This window comes from Cervus elaphus, chromosome 24 (genome assembly GCF_910594005.1).
Source record: "Cervus elaphus chromosome 24, mCerEla1.1, whole genome shotgun sequence".
NCBI lineage: Eukaryota > Metazoa > Chordata > Mammalia > Artiodactyla > Cervidae > Cervus > Cervus elaphus.
Genome location: NC_057838.1, coordinates 59000667 through 59026363, shown reverse-complemented (window position 1 = coordinate 59026363; position 25697 = coordinate 59000667). Strand labels below are relative to the sequence as shown.

Below are 25697 nucleotides of genomic sequence, written 5' to 3'. Positions count from 1 at the left end.
CAAAAGCAGATGTTTACAAACTTTCACAGTAACTTGCCAAAGTAATTTTACGGCTCTTAAATCTAATAACAAAAAATCTGCTCTTGCATTTTGTATCTTTTAAATTCCATATTTCCTATAACTCATTTTTACTATATTTTATAAAAGTTTTGGCCCACAATAGGATGTCAACTTAAAAAAGAAAACAAACCTGGTCCTTTACCACAGAGAGTTGAGGAAGGACTGCCCAAGGGAACAGAAGTATCCTAATATTTTCCATGGAAGCACCTGTTAAGAATGAATAAGAAAAAAGGGCAGAGGAGTCTACTCACTTGGCCTTGAGGACTTCCCCACATCCATGCCACACAGAGTCTTTGTCCAGCTGCAGCTCCCGAAGGACACGACTGGGTTTATAGGCTGCATTGATCAGTAAAGTGAGGACCTGTGCTCCATTTTTAAGGCAGAAATTTGGGTTGGGAAAAAGGAAAGCAGACCATTAGAACCTTGCTATCCCCTAGAATGTCACCTAGGTGATTAACTCTAGTCAAATTAATTAATAAGCACTAACAAAATAATAATACTGAAGATATGACAGTTGACCACAGTTGCAAATAAGATAGTAATGAGACCATCTTAAACATTCTAAACATTATGGTCAGGAAGGAATAGGCGCAACAAACCAAGAATTACTCTTAGCATATGCTTCCAAATCCTTTCCCAGTCATGGGACACACGGAAGCTTCAGCCTTTCCAGACGCAGCCTCGCCACCCTAAGGCCTGGAAGGTTTGATAACCTCACATCTGTTGCCCAGAGTGCAGCACCCTGGTGGGGAGGCGCAAGCCCAGCAGGTATGTGTGTAGCTCTGTCATGGTCCCAGGTTAATGCTACGCAGCCTCTCAGGCTTAGACTACTCTCATGGTCCTCACGTGGGCTCTGACAGAAGACTTTTCTACAGTGACAGAGATGAACTGCCACGTGAAGAACTGCTCAACTGAATGTTCCCTATGGAGCAAAAAATATTCACGTGCCTAGTTCATTGTTCAAGACACAAGAAAACTGAGTCACTTTTGATAAAACCTGGAGGTGTCACATCTATGGCATGCTGATCCTTGTCTAAATGAGTCTATGAGTCAGCTGTGAAATTTCTTAAGTTCTTATACTCTAGGCAGGAACCTTACCTCTCTGAGGACCAGAACACAGTTCCCAGGTCCCACACACTGAGGCAGCTCAGCGATCCTTCCTTTGTTAAGATATGGCCCTGAGAAGCAACGGTGGTTGAAGTATATCTTTGGACAGCAATATTTTCCATTAATCATAACTGAGAAATGAAGAAAAACAAATATTCAGAACAGAATCCTACCCTATGCTTCTAAAGCAAGATTACTGAAGAAAAAACCAGTATATCCACTATTATATAAAGTCAGGACTTATTTTGAAGTTTAACATACAGTCTGAGTATGAAATACCTTATACTTAACAAAAAGTCTATTATAGGGCTATCACTCTGCTGAAATTGAATATCCTGATTTACTGCAGATTAACTCCTGGTTAGTGCAACATTTGTTCTAGAGCCCCGTGCTTCTATCACTACAGGAAGTGGAGGATTTACTTTGAGAACTCATGATAATTTCTGAAGACCAACTACTCAACAATCAGTTCTAGAATATTTCTAAATAGTGATGGTGAATATCCAGAACTACGGTTTGTCCCTTAAAACCACTGAACTAGTACACTGGCAGCTTCTGATGATGCAGGAGTCCTCCCATCACTGGGATTCTTCAGAGGGCTAAAAGCATGCTGCGACCACATCTCTAAATTCTTCACGTACTGTAGGGTGTAACTGGGCTTAGAGAACCCTCTCTTCAACTATTTTTTTGTATGAATACTGTACTCCAACATAATTTTTTTTAACCCCTCATATTGTGTAGTTGGCAATTCAGCTACTAAATATTAAAAAAAAAATGCAAAAACACTATAACATCTCCTACTGTCAGACAATGCAAAGAGAAGCTCTTCTGATGAAGACTGCCTTGTTAACCCAAAGGAAAAGTGTATGTACATTGTCCAGTTTTTTTTTTTAATATTTATTTGCTTATATGGCTGCACCGCATCTTAGTTGCAGAATGCAGGATTTCGTTTTTTTTTAAGTTGTGCATGTGAATGCCTAGTGGGATCTAGTTCGCTGACCAGGGATTGAAGCCAGTTCCCTTGCATTGGGAGCACAGAGTCGTAGCCAGTGGACCACTAGGAAAGTCTCTTGCCCAGTGCCGACAGCATCCAGCAGGACATAGTGTTCACACTCTAATTAAGAACACAGTCTTGTATTTGTTTATTTAATTTATTATTAGGCCACGCTGAATGACTTGCAGGATTCTTAATTCCTCAACCAGGGATTGAACCTGGGGCCATGGCAGTGAAAGCACGGAGCCCTAACCACTGGACCACCAGGGAATTCCCAAGAACCCAGTCTTAGCACATGTAGGGACCCACTTTTCCATTTGAATTCTGCCACCCAGGTCCCCTCTGGGGATGCACCCTGCTCCTGGAAATGCTGGCAGTTTACAGCTCTCAGTTGTGAGTCTATCCTGGAATCACTCTCAGCCTAGAACTGCCCCTCAGGAGGAGAGAGCTACCTGGCCCAAGGCCCCACCCTGTGTGAGGTGGGCAGGGAGGAAGAGCTCACTTCCACAGCTGACCACTGAGGGGACACCAGGGTATGGCGACCACACCTCTGCTAGCAACACTCAGTGGCTCCACCGGCTCCAGGGCTCCCTGAGGGGCTGGAAAGGACTTCTATTACAACTGCACTGCGACTCAGCTTCTCCTTCTGCCCAGTCCTGTGTCCTTCAACTCTTCCCAGAAGTGTTGCCAAAAGCACTCCCCTGAAACTCCTACATGCAAATATCAATCTCAGACTCTGTTTCCAAGGTAACTTGACCTACAACAAAACCCAAAGCAAAAAGATTTTGGCTATGATCACATGAGATCTTAATATCTTAATTCTGTGGTTTTAGTGGGCATTAAAATGGTCAGTAATACAACAAAAATAAAGAAATGCACAACCCTGATCCTCCATGATGTTACAAAAAGGCAGTGGGTAGAAGAGACAAAGAAGGCAATGGCACCCCAGTCCAGTACTCTTGCCTGGAAAATCCCATGGACAGAGGAGCCTGGTAGGCTGCAGTCCACGGGGTCGCGAAGAGTCAGACACGACTGAGCGACTTCACTTTCACTTTTCACTTTCATGCATTGGAGAAGGAAATGGCACCCCACTCCAGTGTTCTTGCCTGGAGAATCCCAGGGATGGTGGGGCTGCCATCTATGGGGTCACACAGAGTCGGACACGACTGAAGCGACTTAGCAGCAGCAGCAGAAGAGACAAACTTGAGAAATATTGAGTTCCCTTTCTCACCCTTTTACTATAAGCTGTGTGACCTCTCTGGGCTTTGGTTTCTTTCCTAGGCATTCACTGAATACCTCCCAAAAGCCTAAGGTGTGCTAACACACAGAGTCAAGATGCTACGTGTCATACAACCAGGAAGAGGGAGCCAAGGAGTCCTGGTCAACAGCTTGACCTCCAACAAGGAGCCCTGTCTAATTTAACAGGTATTGCATAAAGGATAATGTTTTTCAGTGTTGTTGTTTGTTTGTTTTTGCAAAATATAGACAAAATATAGTGTGTATATCATAGAAAGGTTTTAAAGAAGAACAAACATCTATCTCTCAACCACCCAGCTTAAAAAAGAGCATGATCTGGAAAGCCTCAGGTTCTTTATGAAACTCGGGGATAATATACTGACCTCCAGAGCCTTTAACATCGACAAGTGATCAGTAAATAATAGCTAAATATTATAAACGCACAGAAATACTAGCCTAAAGATAATTAGTAAACTGAATACATCTTAGACAATTTTAACTCTTTAAAATCACAATTAAGAGATCCCTCTATGAAGCTACTCCAATAAACTTAAATTATTTTTAGATAAAGTCCACTAAAGGAAATTAAAGGTCATCTTTTCCCTAAGATTGTCTGAACTTATACCTGAGTCTGGGGAGCTCAGCTCCTGATTCTTCAGACCCTCATGGACAGTCCTTGAGGATGGTATTCTGCATCAAGAAAAAGCAACAAAATATAATGAGATGGTCCTTAAGGTCAACAAAATGTGAGGATTACTTTCCTTCAAATCTAAGAAGAAAGCAAATGTGGCAGACTGCGAAATCTGTAGCAAAAAGTGCTTCCTTGATCATACTTTTTTTTAAAAAAAGCAATTGTTTTAAAAGCTATTTATATGTTCTAAGGGGAAAACAACAGTATGTAGACAGTGCTGTGATACTGCACATTCAAACTAACTTGCATTTATGTGAGCAGCAAATTATAGAATGCCTGTGGGATTCTTAAAACACAAGTAAACTACAGATGATCTCTGATTGACAGTGGTTTCACTTAATGATATTTCAACTTAATGAAGGTGCAAGAGCAATATGCATTCAGCAGAAACTATACTTTGACTTTTGATCTTTTCCCTGGCTAATGTTATGCGGGACAGCATAACATTATGATCCTGGGCAGCAAACCAGTCAGCCAGGAGATGACAAAGGTAAACAATCAATACACTTACAACCATTCTGTTCTTTGCTTTCAGTAGAGCAGTCAATGTATTAGTTGGGTGTTCCTTATGGTGCATGATTCTTCCATACTGGAGGCTAATGTAAGTGTCCTGAGCATGTTTAAGTCAGGCAAAGCTACAATGTTTGGTATGTCAAGCATGTAAAATGCATTTTTCAACTTATGATATTTTTAACTTACGGTAGCTTTTCTGGGACATAATCCCAGTGTAAGCAGAGGAAGATCTGTACTCATTTTTTTTTTAACAGATGAAGAACAGAAACATTTTTATGTCTCCCTCTTCTATTTAACATACTTTTTATTACTTACTGTTTTTCTGGTTGAACCACTGCAATTTTCCTCTGTTTGTGTACTGTACAAAGAAAAAAGAAATCCATAAATAAATGTCAAGAAAAATAAAAAGACAAAGAAAAGTTACATATGCATTAAGCTAATATTAGCTTACAGCTGACCCTTGAACAACATGAGTTTGAACTGCATGGGTCTCCTTATACAGGGACTTTTTCAACAGTAATTACTGTAGTACTACACCATCTGAGGTTGGCCGATTCCTCAGACGCAAAACTGCAGAGACAGACGGCCAACTATGGGACGTGCGCATCTGCAGATTTTGGTATCCATGGCAGATCCTGGGACCAATCCCTGTGTATACCGAGGGACAACTACACACAGTTCACTGATCTTTAGTATATTCAAAGAGTTGGGCAATCTCAAATCAATTTGAGAATATTTTTATCATCTCAAAAAGAAACCTGGCACCCCACAGCAATCACCTCTTAATCTACCACCCCTGAGGCCCTAGGCAACTACCAATCTACTTTTTCTCTCTCTAGATTTGCCTGTTTTTATAAGTGGAATCACACAACATGTGCTCTTTTGTGACTGGCTTTTTTTACTTAGCATAATGTTCTCAGACTTCATCCACGTTCAAGTGTGTATTAATACCTCATTCCTTTATATTTCGGACTACTCCACAGCATTGAGATATAACATTTGCTTATCTGTGCATCAGCTGATGGACATTTGGACTGTTTCCAGCATGAACATTTGTGTACAAGTTTTTCTGTGGATATATGTTTTCATTTCTCATGAGTACATAACTATATTTAATACTCTGAGGATCTGCCAGGCTGTTATCCAAAGCAGCTACACAATTTTATATCCCCCTGGATATAAAATGAAGCTAGCTGGCCCAGGGAGGCATAAAAATATTATTTTGGGTTTCAATCTCTGTAGTATTTGCTACTTAAGTATACACAGAACTAGGTTTTAAAAACAGGTGACCCTTGAACAATGCAGGGGTTAGGGTGCCAATCCCCATGCACTCAAAGATCCATGTATAAATTTACATTTCACTCTCTGCAGGTGCAGTTCTTCATCCACAGATTCAACCAACCAGGGGTCGTGCAGTACTGAAGTATATATTTATTGGAAAAAACCATGTATAAGTAGACCCACACAGTTTAAATTCGCATTGTTCAAGGGTCAACCGTACTTTAAAGGAGGATATTTTATGGTGAATAAATATCTTTCAATAAAGCTGTTTTTAAAAGTAAGGGGCAGGAACACTTTAGGATTAGGTTACTAAACATGGGCACTCGCATCTTGCTCAATCTCTTCCTCTCACAGTCGCTGGCTCTGATGGAAGCCAACTGCTATGCTGTGAGCGCCCTCATGAAGCAACCCAAATGGCCAGAAACTGACATAAGCCTCCAACTGACAGCCAGCAAAGAACAGAGGCCCTCAGCCCCACAGCCCACAGGGAAATGAATTCTTGCCCACAAACATCTGAGTAAACTTGGAAGCACACCCTTCCCCAGTTGGGCCTTGAGATGACAAGAGCCCTGCTGACACCCTGAAATGCAGCCTCACCAGAGACTCGGATCCTGAGGTTCCAGCCAAGTTGTGTCAGATTCCTAACCCATAGAAACTGAGAGATAATAAATGTTTTGTTGCAATGAATAATTTCCTAGGCAGGAACGGATAACCAGAATATAATTTTATTTTTCTCTCAAGTGTACAGATTCATCCTACTTGATAACAGTCAAACAACATACTATTTAACAATCAAACCTTTGATCCAGAAGTAGACAGTTACCTCGTGCTCGGCGAGGAGTGCTAAGGGGATGGCCATTGGTTTCACACCAGCCCAAAGGAAATATATCCATTGATTCCACATTCACAATAAATTCAGGTATAGGCTTCTTAGAACCTGTTTAGATTTAAAAAAAAAAATTTAAGACCACTAAATAGCTTTCTTCATAAACTACTTCCTAGACAGTATTCTAGTAGACAGTGCCCAGTGTTCTATTGTTGCAAAAGACACAAAGTTTCTTTAGCATGTTTCCTTTACAAAAGTCATACTTCTGCCCAGGTGGCATAGTGGTAAAGAATCTGCCTGCCAATGCAGGAGACACAAGAGATCCTTGAGTCAGGAAGAGTCCCTGGAGTAGGAAATGGTAACCTGCCTCAGTATTCTTACCTGGAAAAGTTCATGGATAGAGGAGCCTGGAGGGCTACAGTCCATGGACTGGCAGAGTCAGACACGACAGAGCAAATACACACATACTTTTTCATGTGCAACAAACATTTATAAAAAAGTAAACTGTCCCCCAATAATGATCAAAACAGGTAGTGAATATACAGGGTAACCCTTAGTTAGGGAACAGCAAATAAGCTACTAGAACTACCAGTAATATTCAGATGATCGACAAATATGGTAGTGAATTCCATGAAGCAACTGGAAAATAAAAGGCAAAAGTTATAGTTCTACTCATTTAAAAAACATCAATTCTGGTACTCAGGAACAAGCCAGGAGGTAGAAAAGGTAGCTCAAATCAGAAAGTGATGAAGACAAATTGCTCAGCAGGGGCTGCATAAACATGTATATCTAATACGGTTCTTGATTCCTGTGTTAAACACTAACTCTGCAAACTGGGAACAACATAAGAACCAAGTCTGGCTATTCGGGAATGATAAAACAACAACAAAAAAATCCAGACCAAACATAGTTAGTTGTAGAGATGAGTACTCACATACTACTTTCTGTTCACAAACCTGTTCCATTACTGAATAGTACTTTTAGTATGATGTATCCTGTCAATTTCACATACTTTTTGGTACTTCTGGTTGGGGACAACCAAAATATCATCTCTTGAATAAGCTGGTTATTAATGTTCAAGCTCATATATTTCGGTCACATCAAAATATATGTTATTTAATCTATATTTTCCCCTTCAAGAAAACAGGGGACCCTGTAAGTGAAGGCTTTTATTCATATTCATTTCCTAAAATTTGAAGGTCAAGGATAGGAAGACAAATTTTTAGACTCTTAAATTATAAATTAGAAGTCTCTGAACAAGAACCTTATTTAGTTAATCAATTAAGTTGAACAAACGACATTACAGGGGTAAACAGGAAGGCAAAGAAGAGTGTTCAGAGGAAGGCTTCTCAGGGGAGCTGACACCTACCCTCCAGCTGGAGCCACAGGTAGGAGCCTCTCACTGCAGTAATGGTGGCAACACACACTTCTTCGGGGAGAAGAGGGTTCACTGCCTCAAGCTTCATGTTCTCCTTAAATTCATGCTCAGAAATTGACTAGAAAATAAATTCACCAAATAACATACTCAGTATTCACTCATGTGCTCATCTGAAAGATCTTTCCAAGTAACAGTTAATTCCAGAGTAACTCCTCTATTCCACACCCCAGGATAACTGTCCCTTCCTCTCCCTATAGAAGATGAGACTTCTCCTCTAGGCAGTAAAACATCAGATCCCTGGGCAGGAGGACACAGGAACTGCTGAGGGTGTGCATGCTGTTCCAAACAGGGAGTACTATACGGAATGCCGGGAGGCCCAGCCCCTGCCTCTACCCGCCATGCAATGGACTGAAAGAGACTTCTTGTGTTAATATGACAAGCACAAGAAGGAACACATAAAGATATGGGTTTAGGTTTCTCCAACAAATGGCCAGCCAGATCCTTCCCAACTGGGTAGCTCAAGATGGACAAGCGCTACCTACATGCTTAGAGCTTCCAATCAGCCTTTTCTCTTAGTCCCGATTTCTTAAATATAAACAAGCAAATCCTACTGAGGAATTAACAGGTATCTAAAGATAAGAAAGTTAGAGACAAAAACAGATAAAATAAGCAACTTGGAGAAACCAGATTACGCAAGAAGAAAAATGACCAAAAAAGCAGGAGTAATTAACATCCTCTGAAAGATAAGAAACACTACCACATCTTTAAAATAAGAATAGCATGTTATTAAAAACAAATATTCAGAGATCAGAAATATGTTTTAAAAGTTAAAAATGTGATATCAAAAAAAAATATATCAAAAAAAAAAATGTGATATCAGAGATTCCCTAGTGGCTCAGTGATAAAGAATCCACCTGTCAATGCAGGAGACACAGGTTCGGTCTCTGGTCTGGGAAAATCCCACAAACTGAGGAGCAACTAAGCCCATGCACCACAACTATTAATCCTGTGCTCTAGAACCCAAATGCTGCAACTACGGAGCACATGTGCCCGGCAACAAGAGAAGTCACCACAATGAGAAACCTGTGTATGCACCAGAGAGCAGCCCCCACTGCTGCATATAGAGACAAGCCCATGCAGCCCACTCAGCACAGCCAAAAATAAACTATTTTTTAAAATGTGATATCAAAAATTAAAAACTCAAAGTAAGTGTTGAAACCTAAAGTTTAGGAAATCTTCCAGAAAGCAAGGGGGAAAAGCCCTAAGAAGTAGGAAAGGTGCTGGGGAGGGGGCAGGCGGTCTGGGGGATTAGAGGCACAATCCAGAGGGCCAACAAGATGCAAAATTTCAGAAGGAGAAAAGAGAGCGAGAAAAGGAATCAAAGAAGAGATTCAAGACAACTTCCCAGCACAGACAGGCAAAGGTCCAGAGAGAATCCGCTCTCCACGCACCAGCACATGGGTAAAGATGGGCCAAGCCATGGTTTCACACTGAAATGTAGTGACAAGAGATTTTATAATCTTCCAGGAACAGAGAAAAAGGCAGGTCATACATGAGAGAGCAAGAATAAGAATGTCTTTTAACTTCTCAATACCAACACTGTAAGGCAGAAAACTTATTTAACTTATATGCAGAGTACATCATGAGAAATGCTGGACTGGATGAAGCAAAAGTTGCAAACAAGATTGCCGGGAGAAATATCAATAACCTCAGATATGCAGATGACACCACCCTTATGGCAGAAAGTGAAGAAGAACTAAAGAGCCTCTTGATGAATGTGAAAGAGGAGAGTGAAAAAGTTGGCTTAAAACATTCAAAGAACTATGATCATGGCATCCGGTCCCATCACTTCATGGCAAATAAACGGAAACAGTAACAGACTTTATCTTGGAGGGCTCCAAAATCACTGCAGATGGTGACTACAGCCATGAAATTAAAAGACGCTTGCTCCTTGGAAGAAAAGTTATGACCAACCTAGACAGCATATTAAAAGGCACAGACGTTACTTTGCCAACAAAGGTCCGTCTACTCAAAGCTGTGTTTTTTCCAGTAGTCCTGTGTGGACGTGACAGTTGGACTATAAATAAAGCAAGCTGAGTGCCGAAGAATTGATGCTTTTGAACTGTGGTGTTGGAGAAGACTCCTCAGAGTCCCTTGGACTGCAAGGAGATCCAACCAATTCATCCTAAAGGAAATCAGTCCTGAATATTCACTGGAAGGACTGATGCTGAAGCTGAAACTCCAATACATTGGCCACCTGAAGCAAAGAACTGACTCATTGGAAAAGACCCTGATGCTGGGAAAGATTGAAGGCACGAGGAGAAGGGGACGACAGAGGATGAGATGGTTGAATGGCATCACCGACTCAATGGACATGAGTTTGAATAGGCTCCAGGAGTTGGTGATGGACATGGAAGCCTGGGGTACTGTAGTCCATGGGGTCACAAAGAGCCGGACACGACTGAGCGACTGAACTGAACTGAAGGTAGAAAACAACTGATGCTTTCAAAATTCTACAATGAAATAACTTTCAGCCCCAAATTCCACACTGAGCCAAATGATGAGTCAAGTTAGCTGAGTGAAGATATTTTCAAACACAAAATATCTACTAAAATTTACATCTCTTGCATCTCATTTCAGGAAGCTTTTGAAAGACAGACTCCATCAAAACAAGCGAGTAAACCAGAGAGGAGGTCATGAGATATACAAAACCGGAATTTCAAGTCCAAAGAAAAGGGAGAGGCAATTCCTTGGGAGACAGAGAAGAGCAGTTTCCAGAATTAAAACTGCACAGCAAGCCTACAGAGTAACCTGTCTATAAAGGGGTTGCTAAGAGGGGTGTCTCTTAAAAAAAAAAATTAAAAATGACAGATTTCCTGATGTGCAAACAGTTTGGAGAATCTACTGAATGGTGTGGGAAATGGTAGTTTTATAACAAAGAAACAAAGAAAATTATATTATAAACAAAGAAAATTAAGCTATGAAAACAAGGCAATTATTAACTTGAGGACAAATTAAAAGACAAAGCAATCATAAAATAATGCACTACTAATCAGGTGGGAAAGATTGACGGCAAAAGGAGAAGAGGGTGACAGAGGATGAGACAGTTAGATAGCATCACCAACTCAGTGGACAGGAATTTGAGCAAACTCCGGGATGGCGAAGGACAGTGAAGCCTGGGATGCCACAGTCTACAGGGGTGGCAAAGAGTCGGACTTGGTGACTGAACAACAACAATCTGTGAATAACACTTAAATGCCCATGGTAACATAAATACTCAAATTCAGATTTAACCAAAAATTGTAAAATCAACCTAATAGGAAGAGGAAACAGGAAAGACAGAGGAGAAAAGTAGTAAAATAGCCAGATTACTCATTTATCATAACATAGAATCAAGAGATGCATCTAAAATTAACTCACAAGACAGCAGTGTATTATAAATAAAGAACTATAAATATGAGAATAACAGTGAGAATAGGAAGTAAACACTCTTGGGAAGGGAAGCCATGGAAAGTCAGATAGAGTAGGAAATTATTGGTTTATGTCCTAAGCTTTTCACTGCTATTTGGCCTTGTTAACCATAAGTAAGTTTAACAATTTTCACCCCTTAATATTTCAACATATTTTCATATTTAATGGGCCATCAAAACTAATCATAAACTAAAATTTTAAATTCACATGATTTCAGCTAATAAGAAAAAAAACAATAAAACTGTTAATTAAATTAACAAATTAACTTCTGCAGTAAATGAACTTTTCCTTGGACCATTTTATTACAAGCAACAAGAAGCTTTTCTGGGTTGCATGAGAGAACTGGCTTCAGAGTAAACATCACTACAGCACAGGAAGGCAGCAGTCCCCAGCAGCCCTGAAGCAGTGGCCCTGCAGGCACAGGATTCTCACCGGAGGGAAGCACCTCTGGGGAGCAGCTTCAGCACCACACTGTTTGAGGTAGTCGGCCCAGTCAAAGTCCTGGCCCTGGTAGCCTAGGCAGGGACAAAAGAGCAATGATTCACACCTCATGTGCTCGCCCGGCTTTACCTCTCTGCTGATATCCACCCACAACTTTTAATTTTGCTAATTTGAGGACTTGATCATTTTAGAGGAAAAAACATCCTATCAAATCTAAAGTATTGTTGATTTTTATAAAGTAGAGCAACTCTGGACAGAATTTTCAACTTTCACACTTCAAATTAAGCATTTATTCAAGCAGTATATTATGATTAGTTGTTGACAATTTAACAAAAGATTTTAAAACCGTTATGACTGAATTTGATCTGTGCTAATAATTCTAGTCTCATTACCCTTCTATTATGACTTAGGCTCTAAGGAAAAGAGACAGCAAACAACCTACAGCACTAGTTAAATCAGTGAAGACTTCTTTCACAAAGCTATTTCCTAAAACATGTCTTGTGAAGTCGCTCAGTCATGTCTGACTCTTTGCGACCCCATGGACTGTAGCCTACCAGGCTTCTCCATCCATGGGCTTTTCCAGGCAAGAGTACTGGAGTGGGTTGCCATTTCCTTCTCCAAAACATGTCTTAGCTACTACTAATACTCTCAACAGTTACATTTTTTACAAAATCTCAATGTTCTCATAACCTGAATCATGAATTCATTTCACAAAAAAAGTTGAGCTTAATTCCCCGCTTCAGTCTACAGGGTCCTTGGCAGAAGCCCCTCTAACCCGACACCCTGACGGCACTGGCTCTGTGCCAGGAGCTGACTGAGCCCTGCCGCTCCGCTGGGTCTGCGCTCTTCTCTGCTCCCCAGAGTTCAGTACCCCAAAGGCACGGAGCAGGCTACTCGAGACCGCGCCAGCCTGCGACGTGCAGCCACCTCCTCACCCAGCTCAGACCAGCACCGTGTTTCCTCTGGCTCCACTTCATTCCTGACAGTAAATCACCTGCCATTTTCAATACAAAATCCACTACTTTCCTTCTATTTATAAAGACAGCTGCATTGTCTATAAAAACGCTGAGAGCTCTGATATCTTTAATAAAAATGTTTTATCTTCTCACAGAAAGACAGCAGAGAGGATAAGGAACTTGGGGTGTTCAGAGCATTCACGAAAAGAACTTGCTCCTGAAGGTGTGTACCCCAACCCTTCCATCCTCACCAGGCAGTTACCCCCACTGTCTGGTCACTGATGAGGGAGAACCAGGGGGCTTCTGCTGTTTTCCCCTCTTTGCTCATTGCAGGAACTGTCCTTCTCACTTTTGTTTCTCCAGTGACAAGTCCAAGGCCTGGCTCAACGCAAACATTCCACGAATGTTTGTTGGATAAATGAAGGCTGAACGGAAGACAAAGGTTCAGAGTGTGTGACTCTTGTGAACAGAAAAGAACACTCACAGTCCAGTGTTCCAGCAGTCACCATTTAGAAAGTGAAGATACATTTTACCAAGGACTTGCCAATAAAGTATACATACACCGCCAGTCAAATAATCTGACTTGCTGATATAAAAATCAGATAAACATATTATTCTTCCAGATACTGTAAGTTAAAAAAAATTTTTTTTAAATTTCAGCTCAACTAAGTCATATTTAGTAGCCTTAATTAAAAGGGTCAAAGATTAAATTTTGCAAAGCTCAAACATGAGGAAAATGAGCTGCTACTTTCCTACTTACAGCCTGAGTTCTACTTTGACCAAAAACCTCCCTCTGCCAAGTCCAAAGCATCTCCCTCTAAAAGGAGGTCCAGAAACCGAACAGTCATCAGTCCACCTCCCCACTCCGGCTCTCAGGCCACTTCTTGTAAGCCAGCTCCCGATGCTCATTGCATCCTACCCTCACCCCTACTGCCTCCCGACAGACACAGATGGAGGCTGCATGGAATCCCAGGTTGTCATGAAGATATTTATCTAAGTAGTAGGACATACTTTCCTAGTTTTCAAGCTTAATTTATGGGCTTCCCAGGTGGCTCAGTGGTAAAGAATCCGCTTGCCAAGTAGGAGACATGGGATCGAACCCTGGGTCAGGAAGATCCCCTGGAGTAAAATGGCAACCCACTCCAGTATTCTTGCCTGGGAAATCCCATGGACAGAGCAGCCTGAGGGGCTACAGTCCATGGGCTTGCAAAGAGTCGGACACAACTAAGCGACTAAGCACAGCACAGCAGCACAAGCTTAATTTGTAACACTTAAATATGTAGAAACTGGAATCTAGGTTTTTGTTTATACTTGTCTTGTGCCCGCAAACCACTAAGGACTGGACTGCGTGTGAGGAGAGGTGGGGACAAAGATCCAGGTAAAGCCACCTGATAAATCTCATGATAAATCTCATTCCCAAGCAAACAAATAAGAAAAGAATGAATACACACCAGGAGGGGGGCTGATGTGTAAACCATTCTTCAGACTCCACTGCACGGGGAAAATACCAGGGCTGTCAGTGTGACACACAAAGGATCGCTGTGCACGATTCTCCAGTCGCAAATCATCCATTTCCACCAGAAAATACTTCTCATCAAAAACCTGTATGTATGATTTAACACAGAAAATAGATAAATGTTTTTTGTGTACATATACACATATGTGTGCACATACACACAGGCCATTTCTTTGGTGTAGCTAATAAACATGTTATAAAAGTTCGTAGCCACATTAATAGTAACATTAAGTCTGTTTTAATACTACTACTAAGCACTCAGTAAGTCTTATCTTTATGTCAGGCATTGTTTTAATTAAATGTTTTTCATGCAATATTAATTCAGTTTTAATCTTTCTAACAATCTAATGAGGTACCATTATCAACCCTATTTTGCAGAAGAGGAAACTGAGTTTAAAAAACAGTTAATAACTTACACCATGTTACACAGACAGGTAGAAACAGAGCTTAGATTTAAATCTAAGTATGTGAGCTGTGAACAAAGCTTAGTTCAGACTCAGTGAGGAGTCAACTACACTAGTTTATTAGATCAGATCCTAGCCTAGTTTCAAATACCAAAAAGAAGGTTTTATGAACCTCCCCTAGCTCCTTACCACCTATCCTTCAGACTCCAGAAAAGACTTTCTGGTCCCACTGCAGGTTCAAGATCCCTTCTTGTTCTAAGAATTATCCTCTTCTAAGACAAGGAAAATTTAAATCTCAACAGGCTAGACAATTCAGCTTCCAAGTAACCACTCCTCTTGTCACACCTGACTTTTGGTTCTACTTTCAGTAAATGAGCTTCTGCTCTACTACTAAAACAAAATCCTCTGCCTTATGCATCAGTTCTCATAACGAGTAACTGGGCCTGTTACAGTCACAGACAACCTGCCCTGTTCTTGTGCGTACTCCTAACCAGAGCCTTGTTTTCATTAGTCTTCCAAAAGATTAAAAGTCTACATCTGGAATCCATGGCTGGAACAACCCTACTTGCAAGTCTCGTGACACTAAGCCACTGTTTCCCACATACCTGTTCACCCAACGAGCCTGGCACCTAGCTGGACATTGATGACACTGCCTGCCTCCAAACTTTTCAGATACCATGGCTACCTCCTGGTTAGATCTCCTCTAGTTATGCAGGACTGTCATAGGACACAGCTAGGACTGCCCCCAAAGAATGTGCACCCGACTCCTCTGGCACCCAGGCCTTGGTTAGCTGGGGCAACCAAGCTCTGAAAAAGGAAGGTGCCACAAAGAGCTGGACATTACAAACGTAAGACGTGCACAGAACTAATTCTAACCTCACAGCTTAGGAGAAACAATGGGTTGGATTAGTGGAGTCTGACGATCAAAACACCACCAATTTCCTAAAACAGCCACCCTGACAAGAATTCTTACCAAGATAGTTGACTCCATTTTACCTTAACAACTGTAGCAGGAGAGATGCCAAAAGGAGATGAGGGGTCCACAGCTTCTAATTTCATATTTATAGAGAAAGAATGAGTGCCAATCACTCGCTTGTCCTGAAATGCAAAGGCCAAGAGGAAATAAAATATAATATTTTCACATTAATTTTACACTAACATATAGCTGAACAGTACTCATTTTTAAAATTTTTTATTTATTCGCTTTCGGTTGTACTGGGCCTTTGTTGCTGCACACAGGCTTTCTCCAGTTGCGGTGAGTGGGGGCTGCTCCCTGCTGTGGTGTGTGGGCTTCTCATTGTGGTAACTTCCCTTGTTACAGAGCACAGGCTCTAGGAACACGGGCCTCAGTAGCTCTAACATGCAGGCTCAGCAGCTGTGGCTCCTAGGTCTAGACTACAGGCTCAGTACTTGCGGCGCACAGGCTTGGTTGCTCCATGGCACGTGGGATCTTTCCAGAACAGGGATCGAACCCACGTCTCCTGCACTGGCAGGTGGATTCTTATCCACTGCATCACCAGGGAAGTCCTGAAAACTACTCTTAATTAAAATAATGAAACTGTCCATCTTATATTAAATAATCTAGTCCTGTAATTATCTTCCCTGCCTAGAAAAAACTATTCAGGAAAAAAAGAAAACCAAAGGGAGCAAGCACTCCTCCTCGCTACATTTGGAACACAAGGACCATCCACAGAAAATAACAAGCTTATTTTAATAGAAGTCAGGGCTATGTAGTTAAAAGCAGAAGAGAAAAGACTCAGAATGCTTTAAGAGCATTTGGGAGAAAACCTAGACCACCTTCAGGAAAAAAGGAAGGATGATCATCACTCCAGCCTTGAAACCTCTTTGTCTCCTTCAGCCATCACAGCGCTCTCGCTGACACCAGGGGTTATTTCACACTGCGCAGCTCCCCAATACTGCTGTACTCTATTGTGAGAAGACAAGTCCCTATCTGCCACGTTTTTGCTTTTACCTTAAACAAATAAGATGGCAATGGCTCTTCCTCCTCTTTCACTTTGGCCAAGATCTCTTGCCACTCAGCTTCATTTTTCAGATGTCTGATGGCTTTAGTTAAAACAAAACAGGATGCTTTAAGTGATGTGAGAACTTACACATTTTATAACTGCTCTGAAAGCATTCACATAAACAAAAAAGTCATTTTCCCCCGGGAAAAGGTAGGGGTTCAAGCCCACTTATACCATCTTTACTCAGAGAACAACTACTTAAACTTCAATACCTTGTGTCCTCTGTTCAGAACCTGGGTGGTAGTTGAGTAAAAACACCTATCATGATACCACAAGGATTACTCTAGTCCACAAAATAATACAACATCCAAACTGCGGTACATAATAATGAATGTGAGTGATTTCAATATTAACTCCTATTTTAATATCTTTTTAAAAGTTTTTTATTTTTTTAAACTGGAGTATCTTTTAATCAATAATCCTCTTTGAACTCAAGACCTGTCCTACTCCTGTATCTGTCTGGATGCTACTTAGAGAACTTTTCTTCAGTTTTGGTAAGGGGTCAGTATGACTTGGGGCAGCAGTCAGTAGAGCTGGGGCAGAAGGTATATCAGTATGTGTGGCAAATTACTAAGGCAACAAAGCTCCCCCCTCCAAAAAAAAGGTATTTACCTATTCCATATACATTTGCAATTATTATTATTATGCAAATCAACAAAGGCTTTTGTAATATGCAGAATAATGTATTTTTCAGTCTCACTGATATTAATAAACAATAAATATGACTAAATGTTATAAACAATAATGCAATATTGAAAGAAAAATGCTGCACTGCTCCTCACCTGATGGGGGCTGGAGCTCATACCCTTGTTGAGCAGCCCAGCCAACATGATGGAGAAATGGATCCAAGTAATACAACCAATGCTCACAATTAGCAGAGCCCTCAAGGCCTTCATAGCGCAGTCTCAGCCTTCCCCCGATGTTGTCCACCACAGTAACAATCCAGGTACTTAAAGAGTCCTGGAAAGCCTGACATTCCAGCCTGGAACCTGGAGCAATGAGATCTAAAGGATTCCTCCCGTTACGGAGCTATAGGTAAAAAAGCAAAATGATTTTTTATGAGAGGTAACATAACATTTTTAAAAGTCAAGTTTTAAATGAACTCAAACTAGCTTTTATATTTTTATCCATTCAAAGCCAGGACATTGAACTGTCTAATATTAGACAAGTCTGTATAGTATTATTTCTGGTGATGTGAAAATGTCTACCTTAAAGAAAATTTACTATAAAGCAATAGAACTATTCTAAAAGATTTCTATCTCCAGGACTATGCTAAAGAGTTTCATCTAGAAAGAATTTTTAAAATAGCATCATTACTTAGTCTTTGTAAAAGCCAAGAATGATCATCATTTAAAAAAAAAAAATCAAACATGACAAAAGTCAAAATCACCCCCAACCCACCTCCAGGAAAGAACATGATAAATGCTTTGGCAAACACTGAGAATAGGTTTTTTACACCCAAGTCAACATCCATCCATGTCTTATCTTTTTCTCTCGCTTGTATTTTTTGAAAAATGTATATTGTTTTTCAGTGTGTTTGTGTCACTTAATATTTTATAGCTATCTTTCTATTACAGCACATACAAATCTTCCTCATCCTTTTAATCTGCTTTATTGATATCCTCTATTATACTTGGGCAGTAGTTTATCCACTTATATACTGATGGGATTTCAGTTATTTCTGATGTTTTACTCATTTCACAACAATGCTCTTACGAATAATAGAGTGTTTTGAATACACTCAAGCAAAGGAAAAGTCTAATTCTCACTCTATAGATATACTATTAAAAACTAGAAAAAAGAAAGAAAAAAGGCTGACTTCAGTATCATCATTTAATGTTCAAACTTACATTTTTTTCCTAATAAGAACTGTTCTATGACAATTACATATTTATAAATATGGAAAAGAACACATGAACAAATAAAGGCACACATCCACAACTAAAGATAAAAATGGCAGAATCAAAGTCAATGTATTTGTTCATATGTTACTGAGTGGTGAGACAGACCCTGACTAAACATAATTAAATGTGTCAGAGTACAGGCACACCTCTGAGATATTGCAGGTTTAGTTACAGACTACAGCAATAAAGTATATAGAAATAAAGTGAACCATGCTAATTTTTTGGCTTCCCAGTGTATATAAAAATTAAGCTTGTACTACTGTATAAACTATTAAATGTGCAACAGCGTTATGTCTAAAAAAAAATGCATAAACTTTAAAAATACAGAACAAAAAAGTTAATACAATAGTTACATCAAAGATCACTGATCAGAGATCATACAAATATAATAATAATGAAAAAGTTTGAAACATTGTGAGAATTACCAAAATGTAATACAGAAACACAAAGTAAGCAAACACTGCTGGAAAAACAGTGCCAAAAGACTTGCTCAAAGCAGGGTTGCCACAGAGCTTCAATTTGTAAAAACTGCAGTATCTGCAAAGCACAGTCAAGTGAAGCACAATAAATCAAGGTATGTGTGTAGAAGATATATAAAAATCACCTAGAAACAAATTTGACATTGAAGCTTTAAAGGGGAATTGTGAATGGATCACAGAATCAAATATATAAGAGTTAAAACTATAAAACATTTAGAATATAGGAGCAAACCTTTTGACCCTGAGTTAAGCAAAGCCTTCTTAGATTAAGACAAAAGAGAAAAAAAGATAAATTGGACTACATTGGAATAAACGTTTGTTCTACAAACAATATCATCAAGAAAGTGAAAAAACAATCTACAAAACTGGATAAAATATTTTAAAATCATATATCTTGATCTAGACTTGTAATCTGAATTTATAAGGAACCCTTACAAGCCAATAATAAAAAGATAAATAGCCCAATTTTAAAATGAGCAGATATTTCTCCAAAAAAGAAGTACATAGAAAGATTTTCAGTATTATTAGTCATTAGAGAAATGCAACTCAAAGTGAGAAGCCACTTTACACACAATAGGAGAGCTATAGCCAAAAACAGAACAACAGGTGTTGGTAAGGATGTAAAGACATTGGAACCTTCATAAACCACATTTCACATATGCTACAATGTTGCTGGTATAACAGAAAGAGACAAAATGTAAATTAGAAACATCATAACCAATAAATTTATTTCACAAAAATAAGAAATTTATATTCACCAAAAAGCTCAAAAGCTACTACACTAATTTAAAAGAACTGCTGAAAGCAGGTAGGTAGTGATCCAGGGTCTTCTGAGAAAAAGAAAAGGGGTCTCTCAAGTCAGCTGGTGCAGGAGTTACGCATGTCCACACTGAAAGAGTCAACCCCAGCTCAGTTCCAAGTGAGAGCTCAAAAAGGCCACATTTCCAAGCTGTGTGAAAGAATCTGGAAAACTATAGAGTTTTATGTGTTTCCAACTAATTCAAAAACATTCTAGGCTCTGAGCAAGCCTCCAGTTTACAATCTCTGAGGTAAGTCTACACCCCTTAAGACCTACGCCTGGGTCTGTAGTAGCAACACTGATCTGACTCAGTGGTAAATGAGCAAGTCATTTTAAGATTCCCTGGACAGGAAGATTAGAAGTTTTCCACCCTGATTCTGGAAGCAATAATACTCACGCCCTCTAGCAGCGGAACAGGAGGACTACATGCTCCCGTCAGGGTCTGCCGTAGAAACTCATCCCAGTCAGACACTTTATCTCTGATGCCTAGGTGACGGAATCATACTGTCAGCCACAAAACACAAAGAAAGTAAACCACACAGAATACAGAAAAACTAACTCTGTGAAAATGGTTTAGAGGTGCATTTATCATTTTAATATGCAAGAGCCCAACATATTGATTCTTTGAGAGCTTAGAAATAATACTCCTGTAGATAAGAGTTACTTCCTGGTTAGTTTAATGAGTTGTATCCTAAACAAAGAGAACAGGCCCAACTCACAGTAAGGATCACTGTTAAGTATAATGTTATCCCAAAATGAGCTACTTTATTTTTTTATTGCGGAAATTTTCAAACATACTGAAAGGCAGAGAAAATAATATAATGAATCCCCATGTGCAGTAGTTTCAACAACTGCCTTTTATCCTTGTTACCTTCATCCTATTTCCTTCTTTCCCCACAGGTAACTTTCCCCACAGGAACATACATTTAAATTACTGCATTAGAAAATCACTGAAATAGCTTTTCTATTTTGGGTAGTTAATTCACAAGCCCCAAACACAGATTTCTTTATTTGCTTTTGCATTTTTTTAACTTTTTTTTTTACAAGTTATACAGAATATTTACATGGTTCAAAATTCAAATCTAGAAAGTAAGGTACATTCAGAAAATCTGGCTTTTATCCTTGTTCCCTTCATCCTGTTCCCTCCTTTTCCCATAGGTAACTTTTTAAAATAGTGTGTTCCTTACTGCTATTCAACCATTGTTTCATTTTCAAAAAATGAAATTCACACACACATTCATACACCTTCCTCCTCCCTCATTCAATACAGATTTTTCTTTATTCATGTAACAAGGTATCTGGAGACCGTTCCTTTGATGTATATAGATGGACTCTGTTTCTTTTTTTTAATGACTATACCTTCTGTCACTATAAAGTATTCTTCTTTGGAAAGGTGATATATATTGTTACACACACACAACAGAATATTGCTCAGTCATAACAAAGAATGAAATAATGCCATCTGTAGCGACACGGATGGACCAAGAGATCATCATACTAAGTGACATAAGTCAAAGACAAATATCATATGATATCACTTTTATGTGGAATCTAAAAAATTGATACAAATGAACTTACTTACAAAACAGAAACAGACTCACAGACATAGAAAACAAATTTATGAAAAAAAATTAAAAAAAAAAAAAAAAAGAAAACAAATTTATGGTTATCAAAGGGGAGGGAGAGGGGTAAATTAGGAGTTTGAGATTAACAGATATACATTAGCACATACAAAACAGAGAAACGAGGACCCACTGTACAGCACAGGGAACTACATTCAATATCTTGCAGTAACCTATATGGAAAAGAACCTAAAAAATAATTTATATAATATGTTATGTATAACTGAATCACTCTGCTGAACACTTGAAACCAACACAACATTGTAAATCAACTACACTTCAATTAAAAAAACAACAATAAAATACCCTTCTTTGTCTCTTACAGTGCTTTCTGATCTGAATTCCACCTTTGTCAGATATCAAGACTGAGACTCCTGCTTTCTTTTCTATTTGCACCTGGTCTACGTATCTTTGTCCATCCTTTTCTGTTTATTCTTTCAGAATATCTCCATTTACGTATGTTTCCTGTAATAGCACAGAAGTGGGTTTTACTTTGTGAGCCAACCTGAATTGTTTACTTTTAATAGAAGAGCAAGCCCATTAATTTATATATAATTTATTTATAAACATAATTTATTACATTATCAAAGATATGGCCTCAATGCTGTCTTATTAATATTACATAAATTACCTGTGTGGGTATATAGTCTTTCACTATGTGATATATTTTATTTAAATATATACTTCTTCTTTTTAAAATCTATCTTTTGGCACTGAGAAAAGTTTGTGGTTCTTTTTTCCTTCTGGTTATCTTTATACTAATATCTTTATGTAACAATTCTAGTCCTCTCTAATTTTAGACTATTTTCTATTTCTTTTTTTTTAGCGAACATTAAAAGTTAGCAATAACCTCCTTTCTTCTCTCTTTCAGGATCTTATTTCACATAACAGCCTTTTATTCCCAGTTAATACATGAAAGGTAATCAGTTAAATTATTAGGCAATAACCCTGTCTTAAAACAGGGAGGGAGGATGAACAAGTTTATACCACTATTCACCTGTTCTCTCTACTGTGGTCTCATATTTTTTATAGCTATACTGTATTTATGTTGTCAGAGCATGTACAGTTACATAGTATACTGTCTCTCTTATAACCATCTTTTAGATTTAAGTTCTACAGCCATATATACATTTAGGGTTTCACTAATCATTGTCACACTAACATTTCTTCATTTGTTTCATTTTCTGCGGCTCATTCTCTAGTGGATTTCTTTGGAAGGGCTCACGGGAACAATATTCCCTGGGTCTCTACATATTCCTAACAGTTGGCATGCGGCCTTTACACCTGAAGCTCAGTTTGGCTAAACATAAAATCCTGGCCTTGTATATTCTTTTACTGAATTTCTTACATATGTTACCCTGTCATCTTTTGGCATAAAGCATGTTGTCAATTAGTCTGGTGACAATCTTGTTTTCTTAACTTTTCAAGAAACTTAAATGTTTTTTGCCTAAAAAATCAAGGGATCCATTTCTGCTTTAGAGTTTAATACACACCTGTTCTCATTTGACTTCTCCATGTACATAGTGAACCCTTTCAATATGTATTTTTAGGTCCTATTTGATTTCCATAAAGTTTTCTTAAATTTTAGTTTACAGTATTTTATTATTTCATTGCTTTGGTTCTTATCTTCAGGGACATCTATTTTTGCCAACATATATTATTTTTTCCAAGTCCTTTTTATTTCTTTTATTTTAATTAAAATTTTTTCTTCTTTTTCATCTTCTCTTTCTGTTCAGTTATTACTCTCGGTCCATTCACTCCTGTTTTCATCTTAGTCTTCATTTCAAGTATTTTTAAACTTCTAGTTCTTATCTAACTTCTATTCTTTTTTCAAATCTTCCTTTTCTCCAGTCAGTTGATTTTCTAATTTTTATAAATTTTATTTATGGTTTTTCTCACTGCTCTATCATAGTTACTATTTTCTTTTATCCTGTTTTGAAATGTTTTTGTCTGATAGTGTTCACCTTTTTTGTGATTATGTTTCTATGGAAGGATTTTATTCTTCCTTTTTGCCTTTTTTTTTTCCTAATTATAATAATGTGACCTTGTATGAGACTTGACAGAAATAATTTCCTGTTGTTCATGTTTAAATGAGGTGAATTTTGCTATACTCTTGAGATAGTGGGCCAGGTAACCTCATGTCTCCATAACTTTCTTTTACATTGTTTTTTCACAGAATGTTAATGATCAGCTAGAAGCCCACCAAAACCCCAGGACTCAGATCTTCATTTGTAAATATCATCCTTCAAAATACAAAAAGGAAAAAAAAACCCACCAGGGTTTCCTAGAGAAATGGCTGATTTCAGGGTTGGGGCAGGGAAAAGTTTCCTGAACAAGAAACTACTCAAAGAATAATGGGAACACAGCAAGGGACACATCTGCCAGCGTGAAGAGGTGTCCACTGGCCATATCTAGGACAGTGTGATCATCAAAATAAATAATGACAGCAAGGATTGTAATCCACTGAATAAGACTCATGAGTCTACACTGACATATATACATAAATACAGATGCAAACACAAATGCGTGTGTGTACATAAGAGAAAAGGGAAAGCCCTTTCTGTAGTAAAAAGCCAATTATGAAATGTAGAAGGAATTAGAAAAAACCATTTGCTAAGCATTAAAGTAATAACTGTTTCAGATAAAAATTACCAATGGATGCCAAAAATAATGGGTGATGTTTGAAGAGTAATGAGATATTTACATAATTTCAAGGTATCTTCCCACAAGATACTTACTAATTAAAAACAGTAAAAGTAATTTTACAGTGGAAAAATTTGGCATATACCAACGTAGGTGATGAAAGTTAGTATCACAAGTTAGTTACTGGACAAACCAACAGCATGTTGTCTCCTAACATGATGCACCAGGAGGACATGGCATTACTTCTGCATTTTTTCCTACCAAATGTCCACAGTCTGAATGTAAGTAAACATCAGACAAACCCAAATTGTGAGACATGCTAAAAAATAATCAGCCTATACTCCTCAAAAATGTCAACATCAAGGAAGACAAAGAAAGGTTAAGGAAACTAAAAAGATGATAGCCAAATATACTGAAATCTTGGACAAGGAAAAGACATGGGGAATAATGAATGTATTGGATCCAAGACATAATGAACATTAGTAGGAAAACTGGCCTGTAACTTTCAATGATGTCAAAGTCACGGAAGAGAAAAGACTGAGGAACTGTCCCAGATTAAAGGAATCTTAGGAGACACAATAAATGAATGTAACAAATGACTTGGGATTTTCTTTTACTATAGAAACATCTTACTATAAAAACACTATTGATAAAAACTGAACAAGCTCTATAGATTAAATAATAGTATTATATCAAAGCTAATTTCCTGATTTTATTATTTTACTGTGTTCATCAATGTCCCTGTTTTTAGAGGTATATTCTCATATTATTCTCATAAGAGTAAAAAAGCAAAAAAAGTAAATAAAAAAGGCATCATGTCTACAAGTGACTCTCAATGGTTCATTAAAAAGATGCACGTGCGTGTGTGTGTGTGTGTGTGAGAGAGAGAGAGAGAGAGAAGAGAGAGACAAAGACAGGGAGGAAAGGAGGATAAAGTAAATGTGGGACAATGCCAACATTTGGGCAAAGCTGGCAATAAGGCCCCAAGAATTTTCTATATTTTTGCAAATCTGAAATATTTCTGTAAGTCTAAAATTATCAATATAACAAAATAAGAAGCTGGAAGAAAAGCATATAAGGTCAAGAATTTTCTTAAGGCATCCCTTTTTCCATGTTTATATGACCCTTCTCTATCTTTTGTCCTATTGTCTCTGTCCTGCTTAATTTGGATTCTACTCCCAGTAGGGCTCTTTCCTGGAAGGGAGCTTCAGCTGGTTTATTTTAAAAGCTCACAGGTCCCAGATCATCTGTAGGTAATAGGAGGGAGGACAATAAAATCAGGAAGAGAAACAAGCTGGCCCAATGTACTCTAAGACAGCCAGACCTACAAGTCTTAAACTCAGAGAGCCTCA

At 38.6% G+C, this 25697-nt stretch overlaps 1 protein-coding gene across 5 annotated transcripts in view; it reads right to left on the bottom strand.

Moving 5' to 3' along the window:
• Positions 1-25697, bottom strand: part of SFMBT1 (Scm like with four mbt domains 1) — a 116131-nt gene that overhangs the window by 8318 nt on the left and 82116 nt on the right. For all 5 annotated transcript variants that reach the window (XM_043885897.1, XM_043885895.1, XM_043885892.1 and 2 more), the window contains 12 exons: positions 20478-20566; positions 17681-17927; positions 16847-16938; positions 15871-15972; positions 14406-14556; positions 11990-12072; positions 8078-8204; positions 6706-6819; positions 4917-4959; positions 4023-4087; positions 1159-1298; positions 312-421 (listed from right to left, as the gene is read on the bottom strand). In XM_043885897.1, the coding sequence (XP_043741832.1) occupies positions 312-421; positions 1159-1298; positions 4023-4087; positions 4917-4959; positions 6706-6819; positions 8078-8204; positions 11990-12072; positions 14406-14556; positions 15871-15972; positions 16847-16938; positions 17681-17927; positions 20478-20566 (1363 nt within the window). The remainder of the gene's footprint in view (positions 1-311; positions 422-1158; positions 1299-4022; positions 4088-4916; positions 4960-6705; positions 6820-8077; positions 8205-11989; positions 12073-14405; positions 14557-15870; positions 15973-16846; positions 16939-17680; positions 17928-20477; positions 20567-25697) is intronic.